The following is a 24148-nucleotide window of genomic DNA, read 5'->3' as shown; positions in this document are numbered from 1 at the left end:
TCATGTGTGTGTCCCACCAACAAAAACCCAAGCTTGACTTGCTTGACTTTCTTGAATATCTTTTTCGGACGGGGAGTGCATCAAATCCGATCCTTTGCCCCCACCAACTGCTTCCACAAAGGGTACTCCCTCACGCCCCACAATAGCTAGAAAGTCTTCCACTTCCCTTGAACTACCACCAAAACTCAACCCACCAAGAATATGGATTAGCCTCGCAACCGAGAACGGTCTACAATGGTGGCAATCCCATATATATCCTATGGTCCACACCAATCTCATATTCTTGGAGGCGTGGAAAACTCTTGGAAAACCCACACCAACAAAAGAAAACAATTACATTCAAATTTCACACTCTTGGCCTTGCAACCGAGAACGGTCTACAATGGTGGCAATCCCATATATATCCTATGGTCCACACCAATCTCATATTCTTGGAGGTGTGGAAAACTCTTAGAAAACCCACACCAACAAAAGAAAACAATTACATTCAAATTTCACATGAAATGCGTTTAATGAGTGTTGGGTATTTCATCCCTCAAAATTCTATAGGAAATAACTAGTTGGGTATTTCATCCCTAAATTCGAAATAACTAGTTGGAGTGCAAATTTCATGTCATAGATGAAAGAGAACTCAAAGGCTAGATTATCATTGGAAAAGAGTGGATTGATGCCACTCACTACCAAATCAATTTGGGCACGAAGAAGCGGCCACCATGGAAATCAACCGCAAAAGGCCACTTTCCTCTTGTGTTCCCAAGAGAAAAACATACACACGTCCTCACCCTTAACTCCCCTTCCCCCTTATGCTCCATCCTCATCACCAGCAGTCTCCCCTATTTCCACACCCTATGCCAAAGCCGGTTGAAAGGCCACTGTCAACACCCTCCAACAATGACAATCAGGCTTCATCACATTGATAATTACCCTTCACTATACATCCTCGGCTACCCACCCTAACTTCATACCTTTATCATGAGAAAATCAATGGTGGGTGCCCAAGAACCTTCTTGCAGCTCAGGGTTTCTATGATGGACACAGAACTCTAGATCCCAAAACGGCCATCCCAAAACCCAAGCGCAAGAAGCAAACAAAGCTAACCAAAACAAACCCTAAGTCAACAAAGCTAACCAAAACCAACCCTAAGTCATAGCTTCAACGTTGGGGCTAGTCCCCAACCGCTTGTTACAAGCACAAGACTACTATGAAGGCAACACTCACCTCTGGCTACCCAAGCATGCCACGTGTGCTCATCCCCCACACCAACTCCCAAGGAAGTTGTGAAAAAATCCCCCATGGGCCACTGGTTAGAAAGCCCCAAGCAAAATGAAGCCAACAATGCTAGGTTCCTACTAATGTGCTTAAAGCTCAAGGATGCCATGAAGGCAACAAACATCTACGGTTCCCCAATCCATCATCAAACGCCTATCCTCAGCGTCAACAACCTTCACCTAGCTCAAAGCCTCATCAACCCAAAACCAAGAACTTGCCTCGATAAGCATAGACCTTCATCACTCAACAATGATGGGTGCCCACACATCTCTTAGAGTCCTAAGGCTTCCATGATGGAAACTCTATCATTTGGCTCCCGCAGCAAAACCCTTAGCAATTTGCCCAAACCACACCAACCAAGCCAGTACCTATCTAATCGATAAAGATGGTTTGGCAACCACCAACGGGAAGGCAAGACCTCTCCTTTTCAACAAAATCCTACGGACTTTCCCACACACCCAACCCATGGGCACTCAAAATCTCAATTTGCCCAGCCTTTTTCCCCAACCATTAGGAATTTTTTGGACCCAAAGAGGGCCTCTTGGATTAACTTTGATTAGAAATGGACCAATAGAAAGAGGGCTAGGTGCACATTTTTGACTTCTTTGACCCTAGGGGGCCTAGGCTTTGGTTTGCTAATGGGGCCTAATTACTACTCTTGTCTCCTTACCTCCTGGGCCCAAACTTAGAGGTCCCCCCACCTAGAATCATGTAGATTAAAAACCCTAGAAATTGAAATTTTTTATTTTTTTCCCAAAAGTGTGTTTTCCCTCTCAAACTTCTCCCCAACATACTCTAGGTTTGGAAAGCTCATTTTGAACCTCTTTATTCCTCTTCTAAGCTCTCCATTGCTGCAGAAACTCTATACCTCTCAAGCTCTCCCTCCTTCTCAAGCTCCCTCAGTCTCAAGCTCCCTCTCCCTCTTTCTTCCTTTTCTAAGCTCTCCATTGTTGCAGAAACTCCATCCCTCTCAAGCTCTCCCTCCTTCTCAAGCTCCCTCCCTCTCTCTCTCTCTCTCAAGCTCCCTCCCTCTTTAAGCTCCCTCTCTCTCTCTCTCTCTCAAGCTCCCTCCCTCTCTCTCTCTCTCAAGCTCCTTCTCCATTGCTATAGAAACTCTATCCCTCTTTAGTCTACTCTAGGTTCCAGAAGCCTATTCTCAAACTCTAACCCTCTTTAAGCTTTCCATTGATGCACTGAAAACCCTGAACTTTCTCTCCTCTCCACTCGTCTATTGTAAAACAAGCTTTTCTTTTCCCTTCTTCTCTTTTCCTACCACCATGGCCTCTTCCAGTAATGTGAGAAGACCTAGGGAGAAGGTGGAAGAGCTTGTGCTACATAACACGAGATGAGAATGGAGTTTGGGCTCCAACAAGATTCAGGGTTGGGGCTTGGGTCTACATGCAGCCAAGCTCTAAAGGACCACATCGAGTGCGTCAACTGGGGAATATGCTACATCATTGGAAGGGGTGGCTACAAGGCTTCAACCATACTAAGAAGGAAGGACTGGTTGCCATAGTGCAACATGTGTATACCCTTGGAGACCTATATATTCAAGGCCAACGACCAAGGTTTCCTTCAAATTGTCAGTGTAATATAGACACAGCTTTAACAACATGCTAATATTGGATTTTTTGTTTCAAATTTTCTTATGATTTTCCATTTTCTTATGTCTCTCTGCAGATATTTTCCCCTCTAATTATGTTGAGGAACAACCACTCCAAAGCCTCACTGGAGTTTTCTATGCTATGCATGCATCCATTGGAGAGGCAATGTTTGTATCTCAAAGCCAAACAATGTATATTTGTAAGGAGGTACAGTCTTACCTCATTCAAGAATTACTAGGAGAGGGTTGGGAGGTTAATGAGGGGTCACATCAAGGTGATATGTACAAGTGAAATGTAGTAGATTCTACAGTGTCTTTCAAGTTCTTGAAGGCACACTCTATTTTGTACATGCGTCTTCACTACCAAAGATGGATGTAAAAGCACGGGACATGGATCCCACTTCAAGCCTCAGAAGAAGAAATTGTGCCTATTGAGATAGCTGTGATGATGTACAATGGATGGATTGAGCGAGTGGCAGCAAGCAAGCATTGAAGCCTAGCAGACCTGCATCAACACTTTAGCATCATGGGTTTTGATAATGTGGAAGAGTCAAGTTTCAAGTTGATGAGAAGAAAGGTGGTGAAGAGGTTGGGGAAGGGCAATTTAGGAACTAGGTTCCTCTCGTGGCTCAGCACTTTTATGTTATTCGGATGAGGAGGTAGAGATGCGAGATGACAAGGAAGTGAAGGTAGTAGGAACGAGTGCTAGTGTGAAAGAGCAACTTGCATCAGAGCACTTTCCAGAGGGTGCACAATCTACAACTGAATAGCCCACTATAGTAGAAGATGCAGGGCCATCTCTTCCCCACATGAGGAGAGCAAGGTGTTGCCAGAGCTTGAGATCAATCTCTTGAGCACCATTGTGGTGGAAGGTGAAGAATACTTATTTCTTCATGACCTTGAAAAGATAGCTGGCTTGAGAATGGATGAATGCTTGGGCATTATATGCATGTGATGTGAGGTGAACCTTGATACGTCCAACCTCGGTCCTCACCTAGATAGTGTTATATTACCCCTTGGAGAATCTATCGTAGAGACAATTGCTTTGGTCAAGGAAACTGTGGTTGAGGCCGCGGAGCAAGCCCTAGTTCCAGAGGAGGAATTCACAACCTTACAAGACAAGCTAGAGCTGAAAAGGATACCCTTGCTACTGGAGTGATGATACCCTTGCTACTGGAGTGATGAAGGAGACCAAAGCACCTAAAAAGGATGAGGCTAGGTCCTCGTTTGACCTCTCCGCCCCCACCAGCACTTTGGCAAAAGAAGACATTGAGTAAGAGGTAACTTTACAACTTAGAAACATTTGTAATTATGTATAGAAAAAGATTTTGATTTTTCCTTTGATTACAGAGGGTGGTTGAAATTGACGCATTTGCTGGGAGAGGCGGCGGCAGAGACCAGGCCAAGGTCCATGGACATGATGCTGCATTGGCGCACTATCTTGGTCGGCTTCCTGTGGGGATGGCATCGCCATTATCCACAGGGACTACACCCCTCAATCTCCCTTCACTCTCTTCTTTTTGAAAGCCCTCTCTAAGGTGCTCTGTGTAGCCTCTATGGCGCAAAGAGTACCAAATGTATAGTTCTGATTAAAAAATCCCTTGCCTTCGATGTTTTTGATTCTAGATTTAGGGGTAAGCTTCTTGCTCGTATAGGTATAGCCAAAAGCATAGGCATAGAGGATCCTCAAGAAATAGCCCAATCACTCCTTGAGTACACTCTGCCCAATAACAAGAGAAGGAACCTCAATATTGTAAGAAAGCTTTTGTAAAGATGATGTATCACTTCTTACTATGAATACAATACAGTTTTTGCAAACTTATTTTCATCACGTATATTAATTTTTTTCCTAGTTTGTACCATCGATTTTTTTGTAAATGCATTAGAAATGACCCTGGGAGCCTAGGGGAGCAGTGCCAGAACAGTGCAAATTTTGAGCCTGCAGCGCTGCTGTAGACCAAATTCGCACTGTTTTGGCACAGCTTCCCCAACCCTTCAGGAGTAATTCTAATGCATTGGATGACAAATAATGTATTTTTACACATGATCAAAGGTATTTTTATCTGGTAAATTGCTATTTTTTATAATCAATGTACTCAACTTCATTATGCATCAAAAATGATCCTAAGTGGTTGGGGGAGCAGTGCCAGAACAGTGCGAATTTTGAGCCTGCACCGCTGTAGAGCCCAAATTCACACTGTTCTGGCATAGCTTCCCCATCCCTCTAGGAGCAATTCTAATGCATTGGATGAAAAATAATGTATTTTTATACATGATTAAAGGTGTTTTTATCTTGTAAATTACTGTTTTTCATAATCAATGTACTCAACTTCATTATAAATGCATTAGAAATGATCCTGAGTGGTTGGGGGAGCAGTGCCAAAATAGTGTGAATTTTGAGCCTGCACCATCGCTACAGAGCCTAAATTCGCACTGTTCTGGCATGCAGAGCCTAAATTCGCACTGTTCTAGCATAGCTTCCCTAGTCCTCTAGGAGAAATTCTGATGCATTGGATGATAAACACTGTATTTTTACACATGATCAAAGGTGTTTTTATCTTGTAAAACTACTATTTCTCACAATTAGTGTGCTCAACTTCATCAGAAATGATCCTGAGTGGCTAGGGGAGAAGTGCCAGAACAGTGTGAATTTTTAGCCTACATCACCGTTGCTGCAGAGGCCAAATTGGCACTGTTCTGGCACAGCTTCCTCAGTCCTCCAGGAGCATTTCTGATGCCTTGGGTGACAAACTGGCACATGATAGACACTCCATGTTAAACAAACATGATGACATCGAGATATTGTAAGAGTTCCACTTGTAGTCAATCTTCTGCAGTATCCTAACAAGCCAAGCTCTCCTTCACCAACAAATTGCATAAAAGATGATAAATCACAGAAAGGAGGGTTTGCTCTTAATGGAGGGTCAATTGGATAGAGACGCCCATCAACCCAAAGATCTACATTTTTCTCCTTAGCTATCCTACGAACTTGCATAGATTGTACATCAGTAGGATGGGTTTTTTTAGAGCTGCCATACTCTTCAGGAATACGAATGTGTAAATCAACCTTCCGTTTTCTAGCTTCACAAGGGGCTACACACATAGCTTGCAAAGGCTCCATAGCTAAGCAATAGAGGAAGAAGCTAAAGCAGAGAGATCCTTAGAGGGGGAGAGAGAGAGAGAGAGAGAGAGAGAGAGAGAGAGAGAGAGTGTGTGTGAAAACTTTGCTATTGGAGGTTTAACACAAATCTATTTTTCTAAGTAAAAAATGATATTTTTGATATACAAATATACTAACATAGAGTTTTTCATTAATAAATTATATTTATGAGAAAAAATAAAAAAATAAAAATTTTTGGGATCCCCGCAATTTTGGGATCTCATGGATGTAGTGGTTCGTGACAGTTAGTTACGTTTATGGGGTTGTGGGGACCTAACAGTTAGTTATGGATGTACTGGTCCTGACAGGCTTCTGACGTGACCCTTGAATTACAAGATTTTTGGAGGAAAAATTTTATTTCCATCATACATATTGGTTGGGTGGTGTTTTTTCCACCTCAAAATGTAAAAAAATAAAAAATAAAAAAATCACTTTTTGGGGTCCACCTAAATACGAGAATGTTTTGCTGATGTGGAAGGGAGATATGGTGGGAGTTAATGAGAAAGGATATTTCAAACTGACAAGAAAGATTCAATTTGTAGAGAGTGAAGATAAAAAATTCATACATATTGATTAGGTGGTGTTTTTTCCACCTCAAAATGTTAAAAAAATAAAAATTAGAAATTTTCACTTTTTGGGGTCCACCTAAATACGAGAATGTTTTGCTGATGTGGAAGGGAGATATGGTGCGAGTTAATTAGAAAGGAGATTTCAAACTGACAAAGATTTAATTTGTAGAGAGTGAAGATAAAAAATTCAAAAAGTATGAGAAAAGTCAAAAAGTAAGAGAGAGAGTATGAGAATATTCCCTTTAAAAAGTGAAACTAGGGGGTATGGCTGATGTGGCAAGGCAAAAAGTAGGGGTCATCATAGCCTTTGTCTCCCTTAAGCCCAACTTTTTAAGCTCTAATCCCTTAAAATTAGGAATCCTTAGGAGACCCTTTTTGGGTCCAAAAAAATCCTAATGCGGAGCCTTGTCCACGAAACTGGAGGATAGAAAAAAGGATCTTGGTCAGTTGGCCAAACCATAGAGAAAAGCCTTGTAACTATGTTTTGGGCACCTTGAGTCGCTTACTCCCAAGAAGCCTAGTGAGAAAAGGCTTGGAACTATAAAAGCCAGTTTTTCTTGTTTGTAATTGATTCTCCCATTTTGCAATAGAATTAGAGTGTTCTCTCTCTCCCTCTCTCTTGCAAATCTAATCTAGCATGTCTCATGTGCTTAGGTTTAGGATTTGCGAGTGCTAATCACTTGTTCTCTCTTGCTCTCTTGCTTTCTCTATCCCTCTTGCTTGAGTGATTAGGCTACCAACACCATCTTCTATGGAGATCCCACATGATCTTCGAGAGGTTTCATCACCCGTTGGATTAGAGCAACTGCCTCAAGGTGAGGAGACGAGTGCAGGAGGACGGTGATGACGAGCAGTGGTGGAGCTCTTGAGCCTAGCTTGAGCTTGGAAATAGGCAACTTCCCATGACACATTAGGGTAGGGTTTCCTTAACAGTAACATTTAGCCATGGTTGTTCCTTTTTTTCAGGTCATGGCTTCTCAATCTCAAGTTTTTTATGCAAGGAAGAAGTCTAAAACTTGAAGGCAAGCTTCTGTGCAACCTCAACCTGATTCAAGCTTAAGGAGGCGACACTCAAGTGCATTGATGTCTTCTCAGTTGGTTCCCACACTACGAAATCTCGGTTTTGAAGTAACGAGGCTTTTTGAAAGTCCATCTCATTGAGAGCTTCTTGTTTCCTGAACAATTCCCTCACAAGCTAGTGACTCAACAAACCAAAGAGCAGCACCCAAAGGTTAGAAAGGGAAAAAGTCAAGACTTTGGACCTATGATAGAGGTAGAAACCCTTCAAATCTCTCAAGAAAAGACACATGGGATAAATTTACTACTAAAAGCAAGTACAAGCATGCTTGGACACTCAACTTTGGGCGTCATGGAGAGTGCATGCAATTAAATAATTCAACAATCCCTTTTTTGATTGTTACAGAACACAAAGAACCTTCAAGTGATTCTAACAAGTACTCTTTTGTTGAATGCATTGAGAAAGTGCAAGGGCACAAAGGCAAAAATAGGGTATGTTTTCTTATTGAGAGTGATGACTCCACTCGATTTGCCGTTCTTGTTTTATTGAAGGACTTTGAGATGGATGAAATAAATCCTCTGAGCACAAAAAACTTTATGATTGATGCAATACAAATTCGAGGCTTGGTAAGAACTAAACTTTTCTCATTCTCTTTTCAACTTTTGTCTCTCTTTTTTTTATGTCATTGATTTCATTGTTTTTGGCTATAGACATTTGGGAGAGCCTACACTGAGGTGCTAGAGTACTTTTTTGGTCTCAACTCTTCAAGTGACTACATCGAAGAGAAAGGAGAGGAAGAAGAAGAGTCAATTTCTTCAAGTGACGAGGAGGTTGAGAAAGAAGGAGAGGACACTAAGGGTCAGGAAAATTACACTGAGAGCACACACACACACACACACAAAGCACAAAGCACAAGAAATCGAAAAAAAAGAGGGGGGCCATGAGCCCCCCATGGTCCCTCTTTTTTTTTCTCTTGTGCTTATGTGTGTGTGTAATGTCATGGGGTTATAGAGAGGATGTGTGTGTGTAATGTCATGGGGTTATAGAGAGGATGTGTAGAGGCCAGGTTCTAATGAGGCAATCATGTAAGCAAGAGTATGTGAGGAATTATATGGGAAAGTATGTATGCAAGAGAGCATGTAGAGTGTGTGTGAGAGAGTATATGGCAAAGTGAGAGTATAGCAGACAAGAAATTAAAAAAAAAGAGGGGATTGTGATCCCCCTCATGGTCTACATTAACGTAGACCATGGAGGGTCTCACGGCCCCTCTCTCTTTTTAAAATTATTGTGTTGTCTATGCATCAATAATTGTATGCAATAGCTAGAAGTGATGACTATGAGCATCTTCACTGTGAGTTTATCCAATTCTTCTGAAGATAGATTCAATTCGGTTGTTGAGATAAATATCAACAAAATCATTTAAGCACTTTGATGCCCTCTTGTTGCTTCAAGTACTTACATTTTGTAGTGTCGATATGTCACATGGAACCATTTCCACATTGTAAAGGTTGTATGAAGAAGTTATGCTTGTTAAGTCTACTTTCAGGGATACTTATCTAGCACTACTTTAAGTGTTGTTGGAGAGAGAGAATACTTTAAATAATTCCTTTCTTCTTTGTTCAATTTGTAAAAAAAGCTTTGTCTTGTTACTTTCACTTTGCCTTTTTTATGGTTATATGCATGTGCTTCCACTTTCTTGTTGCTCGTATGCATGTTTGGTGGGAAGATTCTAGGTGTCATAGGTATGCATGTCGTCTCTTGGAGTGCACTAATCACATGATATTACCAATTTTTATGAAAAATATTTTGTTGGAGTAGGGTTGGTGGGAAATAGTGGTCATGTCACATATATTAAAAGCAATGCCCTTGCAAAGGAGCATCTGAGAAGGGAAAAGAAATGTTTGATGTGTCACCACACTAGCACACCTACACACGCTGATCCATACATGATCATACCCCATGTGTGAACTGATGAACATGGAGTATCACCTTTCAATCTTTGAGACAATGTTCATTGCATTGTGAATGAAACATCAATCGAGCCCATGTTTGTGAATATCCTCAAGAACTTTTCTACCATCAACTAGAGATTCATCATTCTTCTCACATCCTACCATCCTGTAGATACTTGCAAATTTTGACTTTGAAGGAGATCATTTTGTTGAAAATTATTTGGTAGATATATATACTAAGTGTGGCTTACTTGTAGAAGCACATACTTTGTTTGTTAGCTCATCAAATCCAAACAAAGACATAGGATGCCAAAGCATTCTAAATGTTCTTAATTCATATATTTATAAAAAGGCTTGCTATTGATTCTATTTGCAAAAAATCTCACCTAATAAAGCTTACTAAAAAATCACATCCGTGTATAATGTAATAGAGAGTACATGGAGAGAATTTCCATGGTTTGAAACACTAAAGTTTTGCAACTTGAATTACATCATATAACTAAATTGATTGGATTGCCTTCAAGGCCTAGGCTATTGGGAATGGAGGTATGTCGTCAAAGGGTTGTAGGAGATGAAATGATGCTTTGTTTCTTTTGGGAGTGCTTGTATTCTTTCACTCAACTCCATCCAGTGGATGGCATTAAATCTGCCAAAATTTTGGAGTGCTTGTATTCTTTCACTCAACTCCATCTAGTTGGCTAGCATTAGATATGTAAAAAATTGTGAAAAAACATGTTTCAGATCCTCAGTTTGGTACTTTGGTAAGCTGGTGATAATAGATCTATAAAATTCAATTAGAGACACAATAGCCTCTTGAGCATAGAGTTTGAAAATGTTCCCTGCATATGTATGTGATGATATGAACTGGGGAACACTACCATGGAATTCTGCTAATGCCATGAGATAAGGCAACAACACATCTACCAGCTCATTATCACTTATATCACCTTTATGAATGGAAGGTGATATACAAGTATACTCTAGTTTTAATGTTTCCTTCAATGGCATGTAATCAATAAGCAACATGTTCCATGGATCAAAGACGATCCCTCTCCTGGGGCCGACGAATCAAATGGCTTCAAAAACAAACAATTTTTTGGTCATTATGGGTGGTAGTACTCATCCCTTGTTCTGCACTTTTTGTGACTAAGAAAAATGAAATTAAAATGTTACTAGTGATCCACCATCCCAGGAAAGCTGGCTCGTAAACAATAATGAGTTGGACTAGAGACTAGAGATTCCTATCGCATGACGCTACCCCAAGTAGCCATCTCAAAGCATGTTGCCAGTGTTGTCAAAAAATGCAATAGGCCAGGCCTCCATGAAACAATGTGCTAGCCCACTCTATGCAATTCACCTTGTGTACCATCTAGTACAACCTTTCACCAAAACTTAAAAATAATACCATTTAAATCTAGAATAAACACTCTCCATTTGGCCAAGACCTGTAGACATGTGTACACATAAAATATTAGTTTGTAATAGATGCCAACCTAGGACATCAAAAATTACATAATATGAATCAATACAAAGGATTCCTATCCTATTTTGTGGTGGATCTTGTCCTATGAGTAGGGATGGGGATTTTACTAGGATTACAAAGTTTGCAAGGGGTTATGGTAACAAATTTTCTTTTCTTAGAAGTTGGAGGGAGAAAACTCCTTATGTGCATGTTGCCATTGTCATATCCATCTCCCTCTTTGTTATAACCGCCTTTATTTTGTAGACTACCCTCACTTGCTTTTGCCTCCTCTCCAATGTCTTCAGCACCCTTATTCTTCTCTTCACCATCCTGTGCCATCTCAACCTCCCACCATTGTATGAAAGGTTCCCATTTCTTCTGTTGCCTCCTTTTTCTCAACCACTACAATGTATTCACCACCTTTGTTCTTCTCTTTAGCCTCGTTCTTCTCTTCAGTATCCTCCTGTGCCATCTCAGCCTTCTCTCCAACCATTGTATGACAAGTTCCCTTTTCTTTTGTTGCCTCATTTTCCTCAGCCACTATAGTGTCTTCACCACCCTTGTTCTTCTCTTTAGCATCTTCTGACATCCCAACCTTCTCTCCATTCATTGCATGATAGGTTCCCTTTTCCTCTATTTCCTCCTTTTCCTCGACCATTGTAGTGTCTTCACCACCCTTTTTCTTCTCTTCAACCTTGTTCTTCTCTTTAACACACTATGCCATTTCACCTATAAACGTACCTTTAGTTATAACTTCAGTACCTATAACTGTCATCTTGGCGTCATTAGTGCTTCCACCTATTAACTGTGTATTCAGTAACTTAAGCACCCTTAGTTGTTTCTTCACATGTAATATTTCCATCATCTGTAACTTCAACATTCTTGTTCATTTTTCTGAAGCACCCTTGTTCATCTCAATGTCCTCTCTCTTAGTGCTTCCACCTGTAACTATACCTTTAGGTACCTCTACACAATGGTGGACAGCCCCACTTACAACATCATCCAATAAAAGTTAGAATTTCTCGCCATTATCAGTATCTAATGTAGATGAATCATCAAGTTTATCATCTTCCTTCTATCCAACAAGATACTCAAAGTCACATGTATGATCCTCCAACTTCTCTTGCTCTGGATGGACTATACCTTCATAAGGGTCCACTTCTCTTTCTCTGGATGGACTATACCTTCATAAGGGTCCACTACAAAGGAAACTATGCATTCAACCAAACATATGTCATGCATATCCTTCTAAGGGTACACCATTGATCTTTCATTTCCTTCTAAGGGTATACCATTAATCTACCATGTAATGCACTCATATAGGGATAATGACATACCTTGCTTAGAACCTGCCGCGCCAGAGATTCAACTCTCTCCTTCTTCTTCCTTGTGTTATTATTATTGTACAGCGATTGGACAACATTTCTCTTCTTTAATACTGCCCATCGCTTCATATCTGCATAATTCTTCTTTATAGCTAGCAACTCCTTTTTCTTGGATAGAGTTTTATCTATTTAAGAAAATAAAAATAGGTCAAGCCATATACAGCTTTATTACAATTCTTCTAAATAAGAAAGAATGGTGTTTAGGAAATTAGTACTTTCAATAGCAACAGGCTAGCCCCCAAGTTTGGGAGACCTAACAAATAGGAGATATCTTTGTTGGCTTCTCTTACCACCTCATCATCATCATACATATTGTCCTCCTCATCATTGGTCGTTTAGATCCTTCTATCAGCCTGGTTCTTGTTGGACTTTTCCACATGATACGAGTGCTCCCTCGTGTAATTCTTTTAGATCCTTCTATCAGCCTGGTTCTTGTTGGACTTTTCCACATGATACGAGTGCTCCCTCGTGTAATTCTTTCTTGAAATCGGTCACAGCCATAGCCACATGGAGTAATCAGATTTGAACTATTACATGATGCACGTTTCCCCAAAATACTTTTAGGCGTCTCCTTAGAGAGTGTAGGAGAAGGTGCACCTACAAAATTTACCACCAAATAGTATAAATCCCAAACATAAAACATCTCTAGCTCTTGGAAGAAAACACAACACAAGGGATGCATAGTACAAATTCTTAGGCTACTATTTAGTACTCACATAGTACCATTGCCAAATTGTTAAGCTACAATACCAAACTACTATAATCAATAGTACTCACATAGTACTAAATAGTACTACTACCAATTAGTTAGGCTACAGCAATAAAGTGCTTTACTCAAGAATACTAAAATAAGACTAAGACAGTACTAGATGGTACTACTACCAGATTACTAGATGACAACACCAAACTGCTAATCAATAATACTAAATAGTAGTCACATAGTACTAAATAGTGCAATTGCTAATTAGTTAGGCTACAACACCAAAGTGCTACTCAATAGTACTAAAATAAGACAAAGGAAGTCCTAAAGTAGTACTCAAAAGTACTTAGGCAAATAGATAGTACGTAGCAGGCAGTACAATAATCCTAGGTAGTACTCAAAAAGTACCACTACTGTGGTGCTATATGGCAATAGTACTACCTAGGATTATGGTACTATATATTTTAGTACTATTCAATACCATTGTGGTGCTATATTGCAATAGTACTATCTGATTACTATTAGTACTTTTGTGCTCGTAGGCCACGCTATGTGAGGCCTTGGATTTTTTGGTCCAATTTGACATAGATTTCAGCAGTGAGCTCCTCTCCAATGCACATACGCCCTCTTGTAGCTTGGTCTAGGCTATTGTTGTCCTTTTTTAATTATGCCTCAGCGGCCAAGTACTTCATCAATTCCAATTGCGTTACTGCTCTTGTGGCACTTGAGATCTACTGAGCATTGTGAATCTTATTTTTGGTCCACTTTGATGTGAAATGTAATGATGCCACTTTCTTTCGTGTATCCAACTCTATAGTTTTTGCAACCTCAAGCTCTATCTTCAATGTTGCATTTCTACTCTCAAGTTTCTACTTCCACAACTGGACATAATCATTTGTTGCTCCACGGATGCACCTATTTGAAACTACATTTTCCCATTGGGGCCCTATGTTGGGGGTAATGTCTTGCTCCTCTTTCACACCTGAACTCTCTTGGTTGACTACCCTCGAATCTCTATGGTGGGGAGCAAAGTTATCCCATTCTAACTCTATCCCGTGCCTATATGCAAGAAAGGCATGAGCAAATAATGTGCCCACTTCATTATTCAATATTGGCATTGAGTGGTAGATCCTAGCATACAACTGCATGAACTCCTCCTTCCAGTAACCTTTTAGACCGTTGATGTGATAGCTACATCATCAGCTAACCTTATCTAGGTCTTCCCATGTGTCAATCACATCCAGTGCTTCATTTGTGGATATATATCAAGTATAGCTCGAAGAAAGAAGTTTCAATCCAGTGTATTTCTTATGGGAATTGTCAAGTTGGAATGAACATGAGCTTTTCCCTTCAATCCATTTGACGTAAACTTTTTAACTCCCTCTAGGTAGAGAGCACAAAGTATGCAAGAAATAGTCTGCCTACACAGATGAAAATTCTCTAGACTCCAAAAACGCTAGGCTAGAGGAAAATTTGCATAAAGTTTAAATTTTAGAAAGTTAGAGGGATATGGGGAAATCACAGGTTGACATGAAATTTAAGAAAACCTTAAAACTAACAGCGGTTGATGGAACATGGATTTTTGGGAAAAGATATTGATGGAATATGGATTTTTGGGAAAAGACATTCGCACGCTTCCTCCTTACATGCAAGTTTGTTTTATTTTTACCCTAGAACATACAAATAGTATAGTGCACCCTTTTGCCAATAGTTTATACTCCCTTTCATGCTTTCACGTGTTTGTAAGTATTCAAACCCTTCACCTCTTCCATACCAAATTTGGTTATTTAAAATACGTAATGTTAGTATGAAAATCTTTCTTTAATTTATGTGTACTTAAATATAGTAAAATATGGTATGTCGATCTTCTACTCATGAGAAGTATAACTATGCTTATCTCCATGGGATTAGTTGCATGAACACGGTGTCTTCATTTAATTGTTGGTTTTTGTATGGATCTGCTTTATGAGAAATGTGCTACTTATGTACCTTGGCTTCCATGGTCGCTTTGAAACAATACAAATAGTTTTTAGATATTGGTGCTTGTAACTTGTCTTCCATTGCCATTTTAATCTGATACAAACAAGTTTATCCATTTTGGTTCCCATCAAAATTATTTTACCATGTGCCATTCAAACTTATATTCTACTATTATTTAAACTAAAATGGGATAGATTATTGAGGGAAACCCCCTAATCTGTCCCTAAAAATGGGATAGATTATTGAGGGAAACCCCCTAATCTGTCCCTAAAAAAAGGCTTCCCAAGGCCACAGAGAACGTCATTTATAGCGGAACTTAAGAAACAATACAATTGCTGATAGTAAACAATGTTGAGTTCCACTTATATTCTCAAAAAATATCATCATTTATACGGTCTCTTATAGTAGCACTTCAACCCCGACATCTGACCTAGCTTTATTAATAATAGGGATGATATAAGAATTGCTAAGCCCCCATTTTGCTGTAGTGTTGTATAGTTTAGCATATCTCATGTGCAATTTTGGTACTATTTGGAAATTGTGAAAGCATGGTAGATGCCTAGGGCCTAGGCAATCTAGATGGGCCCACCATGTTGTAATCTCATGGAATGTGTGTTTTGCTTGTTATGTAGGGAAAGGAAAGTATATAGCAAATGTGAAAATATTTAGTGAAATGCAAGTGGCTAGCATTCATCCAAATGAAGTGATGTTAATGCCCTTGCTATTTTTAATCAAATGAGATAGGAAATCTTCAGAGAGCATTTGGATGATTTCATTTTAGTCCTTCGATATTTTAGTTTACTCCAAAAAAGTTGTTGATCATGAGAAGCATGTACATAAAATCATGGAAGCCCTCAAAAGGCACAAACTTTTTACCAAAAGGAGTAAATGTACCTTCTTTATCAATTAAATTGAATATCTAGGGTCTATAGTGTCAAAAGACAACATCAACTAATCTTGCAAAGGTGAAAGATTGTCCAAAACCAAAGATAGTAAAGGAAGTTAGAGGATTCTTACAATTACTAGGGTGGTATCAGACCTTTATTCCCTGATATGTCAAGATTGCTTCTCCTTTGAACGGAACTTCTCAAGAAGGATGTTTCATTCTGATGCTTTGCAATGTGCGAGAGGACCTTTGATAAGATGAAGGTTACGTTAATGATAAATCGTGTGCTGTAATTTGAGAGTCCCTTTGAAGTCATTATTGATGCTAGGCGTTGAAATAATACACCAAAATACCATGAGAGATTGGGGATATGGGCATATGGTTATGTGGTCTAAAGTCCTGATTTGGCACAAGGTTTTTGGGCATGACCACACCCCCAAGACAGCCATAGCATGTGTGGAAAGAGTCTTAGGTTGCACTCCATTCTAGACAATGCGTGCTCTTTTTGATGCATTTTCAAATTAAGTAGATGGGATTATCTCTTAATCACCTTTTTAATTATTTTTATACCAAGCCTATAAATAGGCTGGCATCCAATGAATATTTACAAGTCTTTCTCCAATCTCTACATTGTCATTATGTTATGATCTTGATTAGTCATGTGTGCTTAACCCTAATCACTCTTCATCTACATTCATCATGCTTTTTACACTTGATTAGGATCTTGATTAAGCCACCATGAATTCCAACAAAGTAGTACATTACAAAAAGTTAGCATGCTTATAGAGATGATTTTCTTGCTACAAATACCAAGTATCTTCTTCCATGAGCAAGCGGCCATCTTGGAGTCAACCTTCATTAGCGATAAAGAACTTGCAGTAATTATTTCTATATAGAGTTAGCATGAATGCAATCTTTGTCTATGACCATTGTGGTTAACCAAGGCAATTGGAGAGGCAATGTAAGTCATAATGTTTGTGAGCTAAGTTGGATAGAGGTTGTGGACTTCACCATAGCCTCTATCCATGCAGTAGCCTAAATTGATATGGCCTTTGAACAAATATGTAAATTTCTTCTTTTCTATAAAGGAAGATGTCACTAAAATTTTCCATTGCCAGTGATTCCTTCCGTAAGCAGTCTTCTATACTAGGATAAGATATGTTGAGCTTTAAGAGTTCTTGTGCTTCTACCTTGAATCCATTAGAGAAAGAGCAACATTGTTTATTTAAGAATGTCAACTTTAAAAAATCTTCTACATTATATACGACGTCAAAACAAGTAGATGGTGATATTGCAAAAAAGTGTCCTTTTTTCCAACCTTGCAAAAATTGTCCTAGGGGAAGCACCCCTTAAGTCATTAATGTGGATGTGTGTGAATAATAAATGATTAGTCTTTGGTATGTAGTGGTTGGCTAGACCTTCATGAAGCCATTTCCAACTATCTTGATTATAATTGAACCCATCATTCTCAAAACCCATCATGGCCTTTGATATGTAAATTTCTTCTTTTCTATATGGCCTTTGAACAAATATGTAAATTTCTTCTTTTCTATAAAGGAAGATGTCACTAAACTTTTCCATTGCCAGTGATTCCTTCCGTAAGCAGTCTTCTATACTAGGAATCACTGTATGGCCTTTGAACAAATATGTAAATTTCTTCTTTTCTATATGGCCTTTGAACAAATATGTAAATTTCTTCTTTTCTATAAAGGAAGATGTCACTAAACTTTTCCATTGCCAGTGATTCCTTCCGTAAGCAGTCTTCTATACAGCCTAAATTGATATGGCCTTTGAACAAATATGTAAATTTCTTCTTTTCTATAAAGGAAGATGTCACTAAACTTTTCCATTGCTAGTGATTCCTTCCGTAAGCAGTCTTCTATACTAGGATAAGATATGTTGAGCTTTAAGAGTTCTTGTGCTTCTACCTTGAATCCATTAGAGAAAGAGCAACATTGTTTATTTAAGAATGTCAACTTTAAAAAATCTTCTACATTATATACGACGTCAAAACAAGTAGATGGTGATATTGCAAAAAAGTGTCCTTTTTTCCAACCTTGCAAAAATTGTCCTAGGGGAAGCACCCCTTAAGTCATTAATGTGGATGTTTGTGAATAATAAATGATTAGTCTTTGGTATGTAGTGGTTGGCTAGACCTTCATGAAGCCATTTCCAACTATCTTGATTATAATTGAACCCATCATTCTCAAAACCCATCATTTCCAACTATCTTGATTATAATTGAACCCATCATTCTCAAAACCCATCATTTCCAACTATCTTGACTATAATTAAACCCATCATTCTCAAAACCAAGAAATTGTGGCACCCAATTGCTCAAACATGGATTCTCTTCCTGAAAAGGGTCTTACAAACATGAGAAGGCCAAAACGCAAGCAAGTGATGATAAGGTCAGAGAATTGAAATCTAGAAGTGTGCACCATTATTGCACCATTAGCATGGTGCAATGGTGGTGCACCATTAGCATGATGCACCACTATTGCACCATTAGCATTTTGCTTGGACATGAAAAAAGAGTACTAGTTAATGACCCATGGCTCCACTCAATTTTTGAAAGTTCCCTCCCTCTCCCCCCCAAGCTGGTTCTCCGTTTAGAATGCATCACTTGGTAGTAGACCCTTCAAAGCAATATATTTTATTTTTGAGCATGTGTTTCTTCAATTGAATCACAAATTGATTCATCTTGAATGATTTCCTGTTTTCTACAAAGATTTTGGCAGTTAAAAGTTTTCATTTGAGGTCCTTATTATGAAAAGTTTAAAGGGGAATTCATGGACAATGCTAGACCATCTAACAAAGTCTACGTTGCTTTAGCTAATGCAAGCCCACCTCACTAAATTTACAAACTTCTACCATATAACCTTTTTTAAACTTTGATGTCTAGTAGCTTTTCTTAACAAAAAATTATAGGCTTTATACCATGCTTGACACCATCAAGAAACCTTGCAAAATGCAATTTCACATAGAAGGGAACACACAAAATCTTTATTAAAAAAAGAGTGCGTGAGAAGATGGACGGAGGAGATTCCCAATCTGTGAAGATGGATAGGGAGATCTCCCTACCCATCTTTTATTAAAAAGAGTGTGAGAAGATGGACGAGGAGACTCCCAATCTGTGAAGACATATAGGGGGATCTCCCTCTATTTCAAAGAGAAATGTACTTTTTTTTCCCTAGAAAGTGGGGCCATTCAATAGTGTGTAGAAAACCTTAAAGCCTCTCAACACTATATCACACAAGGTCTTTAGGACCCCCTTCAAGTGGGATCAACGATTGCGAGAGTCGCATCCTGTCGTCGCCATTTTAAAGCTCTTGGATCTATAAGAAAACTAGAAAAATTAAACTAGGAGGGCTCATAAAGTTTTTTGGCATCTCTTTTTCAACGAATAAAGTTTTTTGGCATCTTTTTTCAACGAATAAACTAGGAAAAGTAAACTAACGGCCTTAATTTGCTTTTTTCCTAGTTTACCTCATAGCCCAAAAAAAATCCAAGTCTCCCATCTCAAAATCCCAAAGGTGTACTTTTAATAGACAGAGTTGGGAATTGAGCTTAAGTAAAAGAGCTAAGCTCTAACCATTCACTAACTGCGGCCACATTGTCAACCCTTTTTTTTTTAAATTAACAAATCCTAGTTTAAATCTCAAGCCCCTAGTTTTCCTTAGTTTACTGTCTTAGTTTTCCCTAGTTTATTTCTCTAGTTTATTTTTTTATTTTCCCTACTCTACTTTCTTAATTTACTTTTTTTTAGTTTACTCGTTGAAAAAGAGATGCAACTGCATGTAACTCTCAATCGTGGATCAGGGGTCTTCCATCTCACGAGCCTAGTTGCACTAGCGGGGGAGAAAGGCCTGACGGACATGCTAGAGTGTGTTTTCAAGAGTAAAAAGATCGGTATTGTGGGAAGCCGAATCTCCTTCTTGCTGGGACGAGAGCATCCCTTCCGCTTTTCCCTATTTTCATGAGCCCGAGCCCGAGCCCATTCGAAGGGGAAGGGAAGCGGCTACTGTTTTCACGAGCTTTCAAGCTGTAACCGCACTTCGATTTCCGCAGGACAACGTCCCCTCTTAGAGAGAGGCTAACCAGTGCCGTTTCTGGTGGTAGAAAGGGGCTACCTACTCCAATCTCTCGACTTCACTTTAGACTCGCATAGAGAAACACTTCGCCATGCATTGGTACGCGTGGATTCAGAGTCCCGTCTTTAGACTAACGCTTTTGCCATCCATTGGTAAAGCGAGGAAGGTAAACAACGTTGCCAACATGGATGAGACCCATTGGTGGGTTGAGACCATTTAAGTAAATGCAATGAAAGCTAAAGGAAAACAAAAATAATCTTTTCTAAGTATCCCTACTACAAGGAGGGTTTGGGTTAAACTTACACAACAATCCAACCAACACTCATTCTCTGCCTACAAATTTTTTTACCGTCGTGCTAAGACATGAAGCAAGGTGGCTATGTGCAAAAGTGAGTGAAGTAAATTCTATCCTTGTCTATCCTCGTGATGTACGGAAGGCTTCTTAATCTGACAACTCAACTTTCAAGTATGGTGGCTGGCTACATGCTATCTGCGTGACCTTTGGAATTGAGCTAAGCTATGGAGGGAGAGAGAGAGAGAGAGAGAGAGAGAGAGAGGAGAGGGGCCTGCCTTTGAGAGCCTCTTTCGAAGAATACAAGCAACGCAGGGAGCGTGCAACCCCTCAACGAGCTTTTGAGAGAGCGCGCATCCACACCTCACCTCACATTTCAGCAGACACCCATAGCTGACAGGGCCGGCTCTTCCACGTGGCCGCCGAACATCGCATCGGCCCTCTGCCGGCGCATCTCCAGCACTCGTCGGTGAGAGTTTGAATGGATGGTCTCCACGAACGTAGGGCTCGCAGCCGGCCGATACTCCGGCAAAAGCCTGCCGGACTTGTACCTCACGCCGCAGGCGTTGCACAGCGTTTTGGGGCCCATAGGTCCCGCCCGCCACTGCGGCGTGCGCTGGCTGCCACAATGCAGGCACCTCCTGCCGCCATCTGCAGACACTTGCCCCTTGAGCACCTTGCCAACACCAGAGCCCCCTTTGGAAGCTTTGCAGGGCTTCTTCGTCGAAGGTGGGAAGAAATCCTCCGAGTCGTCGTATCCTACTGCAAGCGTTTCAGAATCAGAGGAAGAAGAGGAATGCTGGCTCAGCTTGGAAGTGGAAGTAGTTTCCAGGATGTTGCAGTCGTCTGTTATGGAGAGAATGCGGGTGTTCCAGAAGCACACCGCCGTCCTGCACCTCTTGCTCCGGGCGCGCCCGGGTCGCACCATCTGGATTTGGTCCGGCCTCCAAAGGCCCCTCATGTCGTTGCTGCTTGTGCTGGTAGAATTGGTGCCCGTCCTACTCTGGTCCAGGACAGAAACCGGGCTCGCTCTCTGTTTGCTATCCCCTGTCCCTCCTCTAGTACACTGGGCAGCTTTCTCGTCTTGCAAAAACCCCACACCCCCAACAAGCACAGCTCCGTCTCCCGAGGAGAACGATTCTTCCACAAAATTGGATAACCATTCCAATTCCGCCAAATCATCACACTGCAGAATGCAGAGGACGCACATCGATTAGCACCCAACACATTAAGCACATCAATTAACGCCCAATTCAAGCAAATTAAGGTAGAATTAACGATACTTCCAATGCCCAAATTAAGCACATTCAGCTAAAAAAGAAGATTAAGGGCCTGACCGGCACGCACAGCTCCCCTGAACCTCCGACGTCTCCTTCGAAAAGGCTTGGCGCTTGAGAGTGGTGCTGCTTAGGCCTCTCTGCGCAGGAGGGAACAGAGCTCACCTTCAGCTCATCACAGGACAACATGACTGCACAAGGGGCGTTGTCATTGCTCTCGTGATTCTCAATTGAACCACCAATGTCTTCGTTCGAGAAATCCAGCAAGTCCTCGATGGCCAGGAAGTCCCCGTGGTCCACCTCTGTTGCTGCTCTGTTGATGCTACTGACCCTTTTCAATTCCGAGCAGGAAAGGTCCATCTCTCTCCACCGATAGTGCGCGTAATCGCTGCAAGAACGAAAGGAGCGCCTATTAATCCCTACACCCAACATTCAAGCAAAACAATTGCACGCCAATTCTAATCACACAAAAAAACCAAATATTCCAACACAAATGCACACCAAACCCAAATGTGAGCGCTAGTAATCGGGCCCAAGGTTTGACAATGAGCCAGCAGTACAGCCCAAAGATTTCTTAAAGGCACTGATAAGAGTGATGAACGAGCCTTACATGTAAGCAGAAAACCTTTAAAAAAGTGGGTTTGTGCGGTTACAGCACGAGAAAATAGGGGAAATCTGAAGACGGTAAAGAGACGAAATGAAGGAGGGCAACGGAAAAGGCAGAGAAAGAAGACTGTACGGCAAGCAAGGGCTCTATAGAGAAGGGAAACCATGCAAATGCATAATGTGTGTGTGTGTGTGTGTGTGTGTGTGTGAGAGAGAGAGAGAGAGAGAGAGAGAGGCGAGCTAGTCGTCACAAGAGCTCACAAGCAGTAGCAGAGAACTGGGGCCAATGGACGGGTAAGGAATGAACAAGGGGCACATTAACACACATGGGTTGTTGCTAGTGTGGCCCTACTACTTACTTACTTCTTCTTCTCAATTGAGTGCTTGATTGATTGTGAGCCAAGGCTTCCCAGCTTTTCCTCGAGAGTTGAATAAGAATTAGAAACCAACACAAGCAAAGTGCCCACGACTGCACCAACCAGGACGGAATAATTACAGAAGCCACTGCGCAACTACATGAATCCAACAGTGCGAGTGGGAGGAGTCTGCAGTAGCAAGCGATCCTCCAGAAAGAAAGAGAGAGAGAGAGAGAAAGGGAGGGGGTGCCGACAAGGAGGATACAGTGCAAATGCTTGCAAGCTGGGGCAATTTCCTGATTGGAAAGCTAGGTTGCGGTACAAGCAATTAACCCCATACAAATCTGGAGAGAGAAGAGAGAGAGGAGAGAGAGAGAGAGAGAGAGGAGAGAGGAGGGCAGCCTCTTACAGGAGAACAAAGCCTACAAAGGTAAGGTTCACGGGGAGTGACGCTGCCTTGCTAGTACCTGCAGGAAGGGGGAGCGCGTATTTGTAAATTTAAGGCAATCCTCTTCCCCCTCGTGTGTAGAAATGGGTTGGCAGTTGTAGTGGCGCACCTTCGTGCGCGGTCGTGCACTGCGTGCTTCTACACGTCCGGATAGTGGGTGCCCTCCCGGCAAACCCAAATTTAGCGGTGCGCCCACTATAATGCCTGGCGGCAACATCAAGGCCGTCAAAGTGCGGGCCAATCTACGGCTCTACCCTCTCTATCGTGCGCGGCTATCTTCACTAATTTATATTTAACCATAACTTTGCCAGCTTAATTTTTTTAGCCACATTAATCACAAAAATGTACATACACGCAAAACTATTTTATTGACCCTCCCGAGTTCCAACTTTCCAACCCCCACATGCCTCCCATTGGTTCCTCCCTGCGCCGCTGCACGTGAGCCCGCTGCTCCGTTTGTCAGCCTCCTCCTCTCTCTTAGAAAATCACAATTTCCCCTTTTGAAATTTTAAAGTTTTGACGCTCTTGTCTTTTAAAGTTTGAACACTATGTCCAGTGATCCTGTATTTTATTACTGTTTCATGATACCCCTCCTTTCCTACTCTCTTTTAAGCATACCTTTAGCAAAGCAATTAGAATTTTACAATAGCCTTACCCAACAAGCAAAGCATACATTTAGAAGCTATGGGTTATCATGTCACCCTCCCCCTCCGTTGCACCGTCTCTCGGTCCATATCATACCCACCGCTCTTAAGAGTCTGCTGACCACAGGCATATGAGAAATTTGGGCCTTCTTGGGTACCCTTTGTGGGAGTGGGTCCATGGCCCGCTTAAACTTATTCTAGTTGAGATTTGTGTCCAAAAAGGCTCTCTACTCAAATTCAAACAAAATGGGCCTTGTACATACTTTGCCGTCCAAGTCACTCCAAGGTCCATCCACAATGATCGATGCCACTCATGGATCGTGGGGATGCGCGGTTTCATTAATGAGATAGGGGATTGTGTGTGTGTGTGTGGGGGGCGGGGGGGGGGGTTGGGTGAGATTCAAGCCTCTGGTAGCATTTTAATTTAACCCACGGCATGATCTCCAC

At 41.0% G+C, this 24148-nt stretch overlaps 1 protein-coding gene across 4 annotated transcripts; it reads right to left on the bottom strand.

The window, feature by feature from the left end:
* Positions 1–20318: 20318 nt before the first annotated feature.
* On the bottom strand, positions 20319–23078 carry LOC147608681 (GATA transcription factor 4-like). Of its 4 annotated transcripts, none has more exons than XM_086788307.1 (3): positions 22613–23078; positions 21708–22035; positions 20319–21556 (listed from the first exon to the last, which is right to left on the bottom strand). In XM_086788307.1, the coding sequence occupies exons 2-3, from the start codon at positions 22005–22007 to the stop codon at positions 20747–20749; spliced, it is 1110 nt and encodes a 369-aa protein (XP_086644433.1). In that variant the 5' UTR covers positions 22008–22035; positions 22613–23078; the 3' UTR covers positions 20319–20746. The 4 variants fall into 4 exon arrangements, with proteins under 4 accessions (XP_086644433.1, XP_086644432.1, XP_086644434.1 ...); XM_086788306.1 differs by having other exon boundaries at positions 22617–23077; XM_086788308.1 differs by lacking the exon at positions 22613–23078 and adding an exon at positions 22258–22592.
* Positions 23079–24148: the final 1070 nt, after the last annotated feature.

The sequence above is a fragment of the Cibotium barometz genome, chromosome 52 (genome assembly GCF_041138505.1).
Source record: "Cibotium barometz isolate CiBa-2024 chromosome 52, ASM4113850v1, whole genome shotgun sequence".
Lineage (NCBI taxonomy): Eukaryota > Viridiplantae > Streptophyta > Polypodiopsida > Cyatheales > Cibotiaceae > Cibotium > Cibotium barometz.
This window is presented reverse-complemented; position numbering and strand designations above follow the sequence as displayed.

Bases quoted from the DNA above. Each gene is read 5' to 3' on its own strand.
- LOC147608681 (XM_086788307.1), bottom strand. From the start codon at position 22,007: ATGGACCTTTCCTGCTCGGAATTGAAAAGGGTCAGTAGCATCAACAGA. The intron at 21,557-21,707 runs GTCAGGCCCTTA...TGCATTCTGCAG, and splicing joins CAGGGGAGCTGTGCGTGCCG to TGTGATGATTTGGCGGAATT.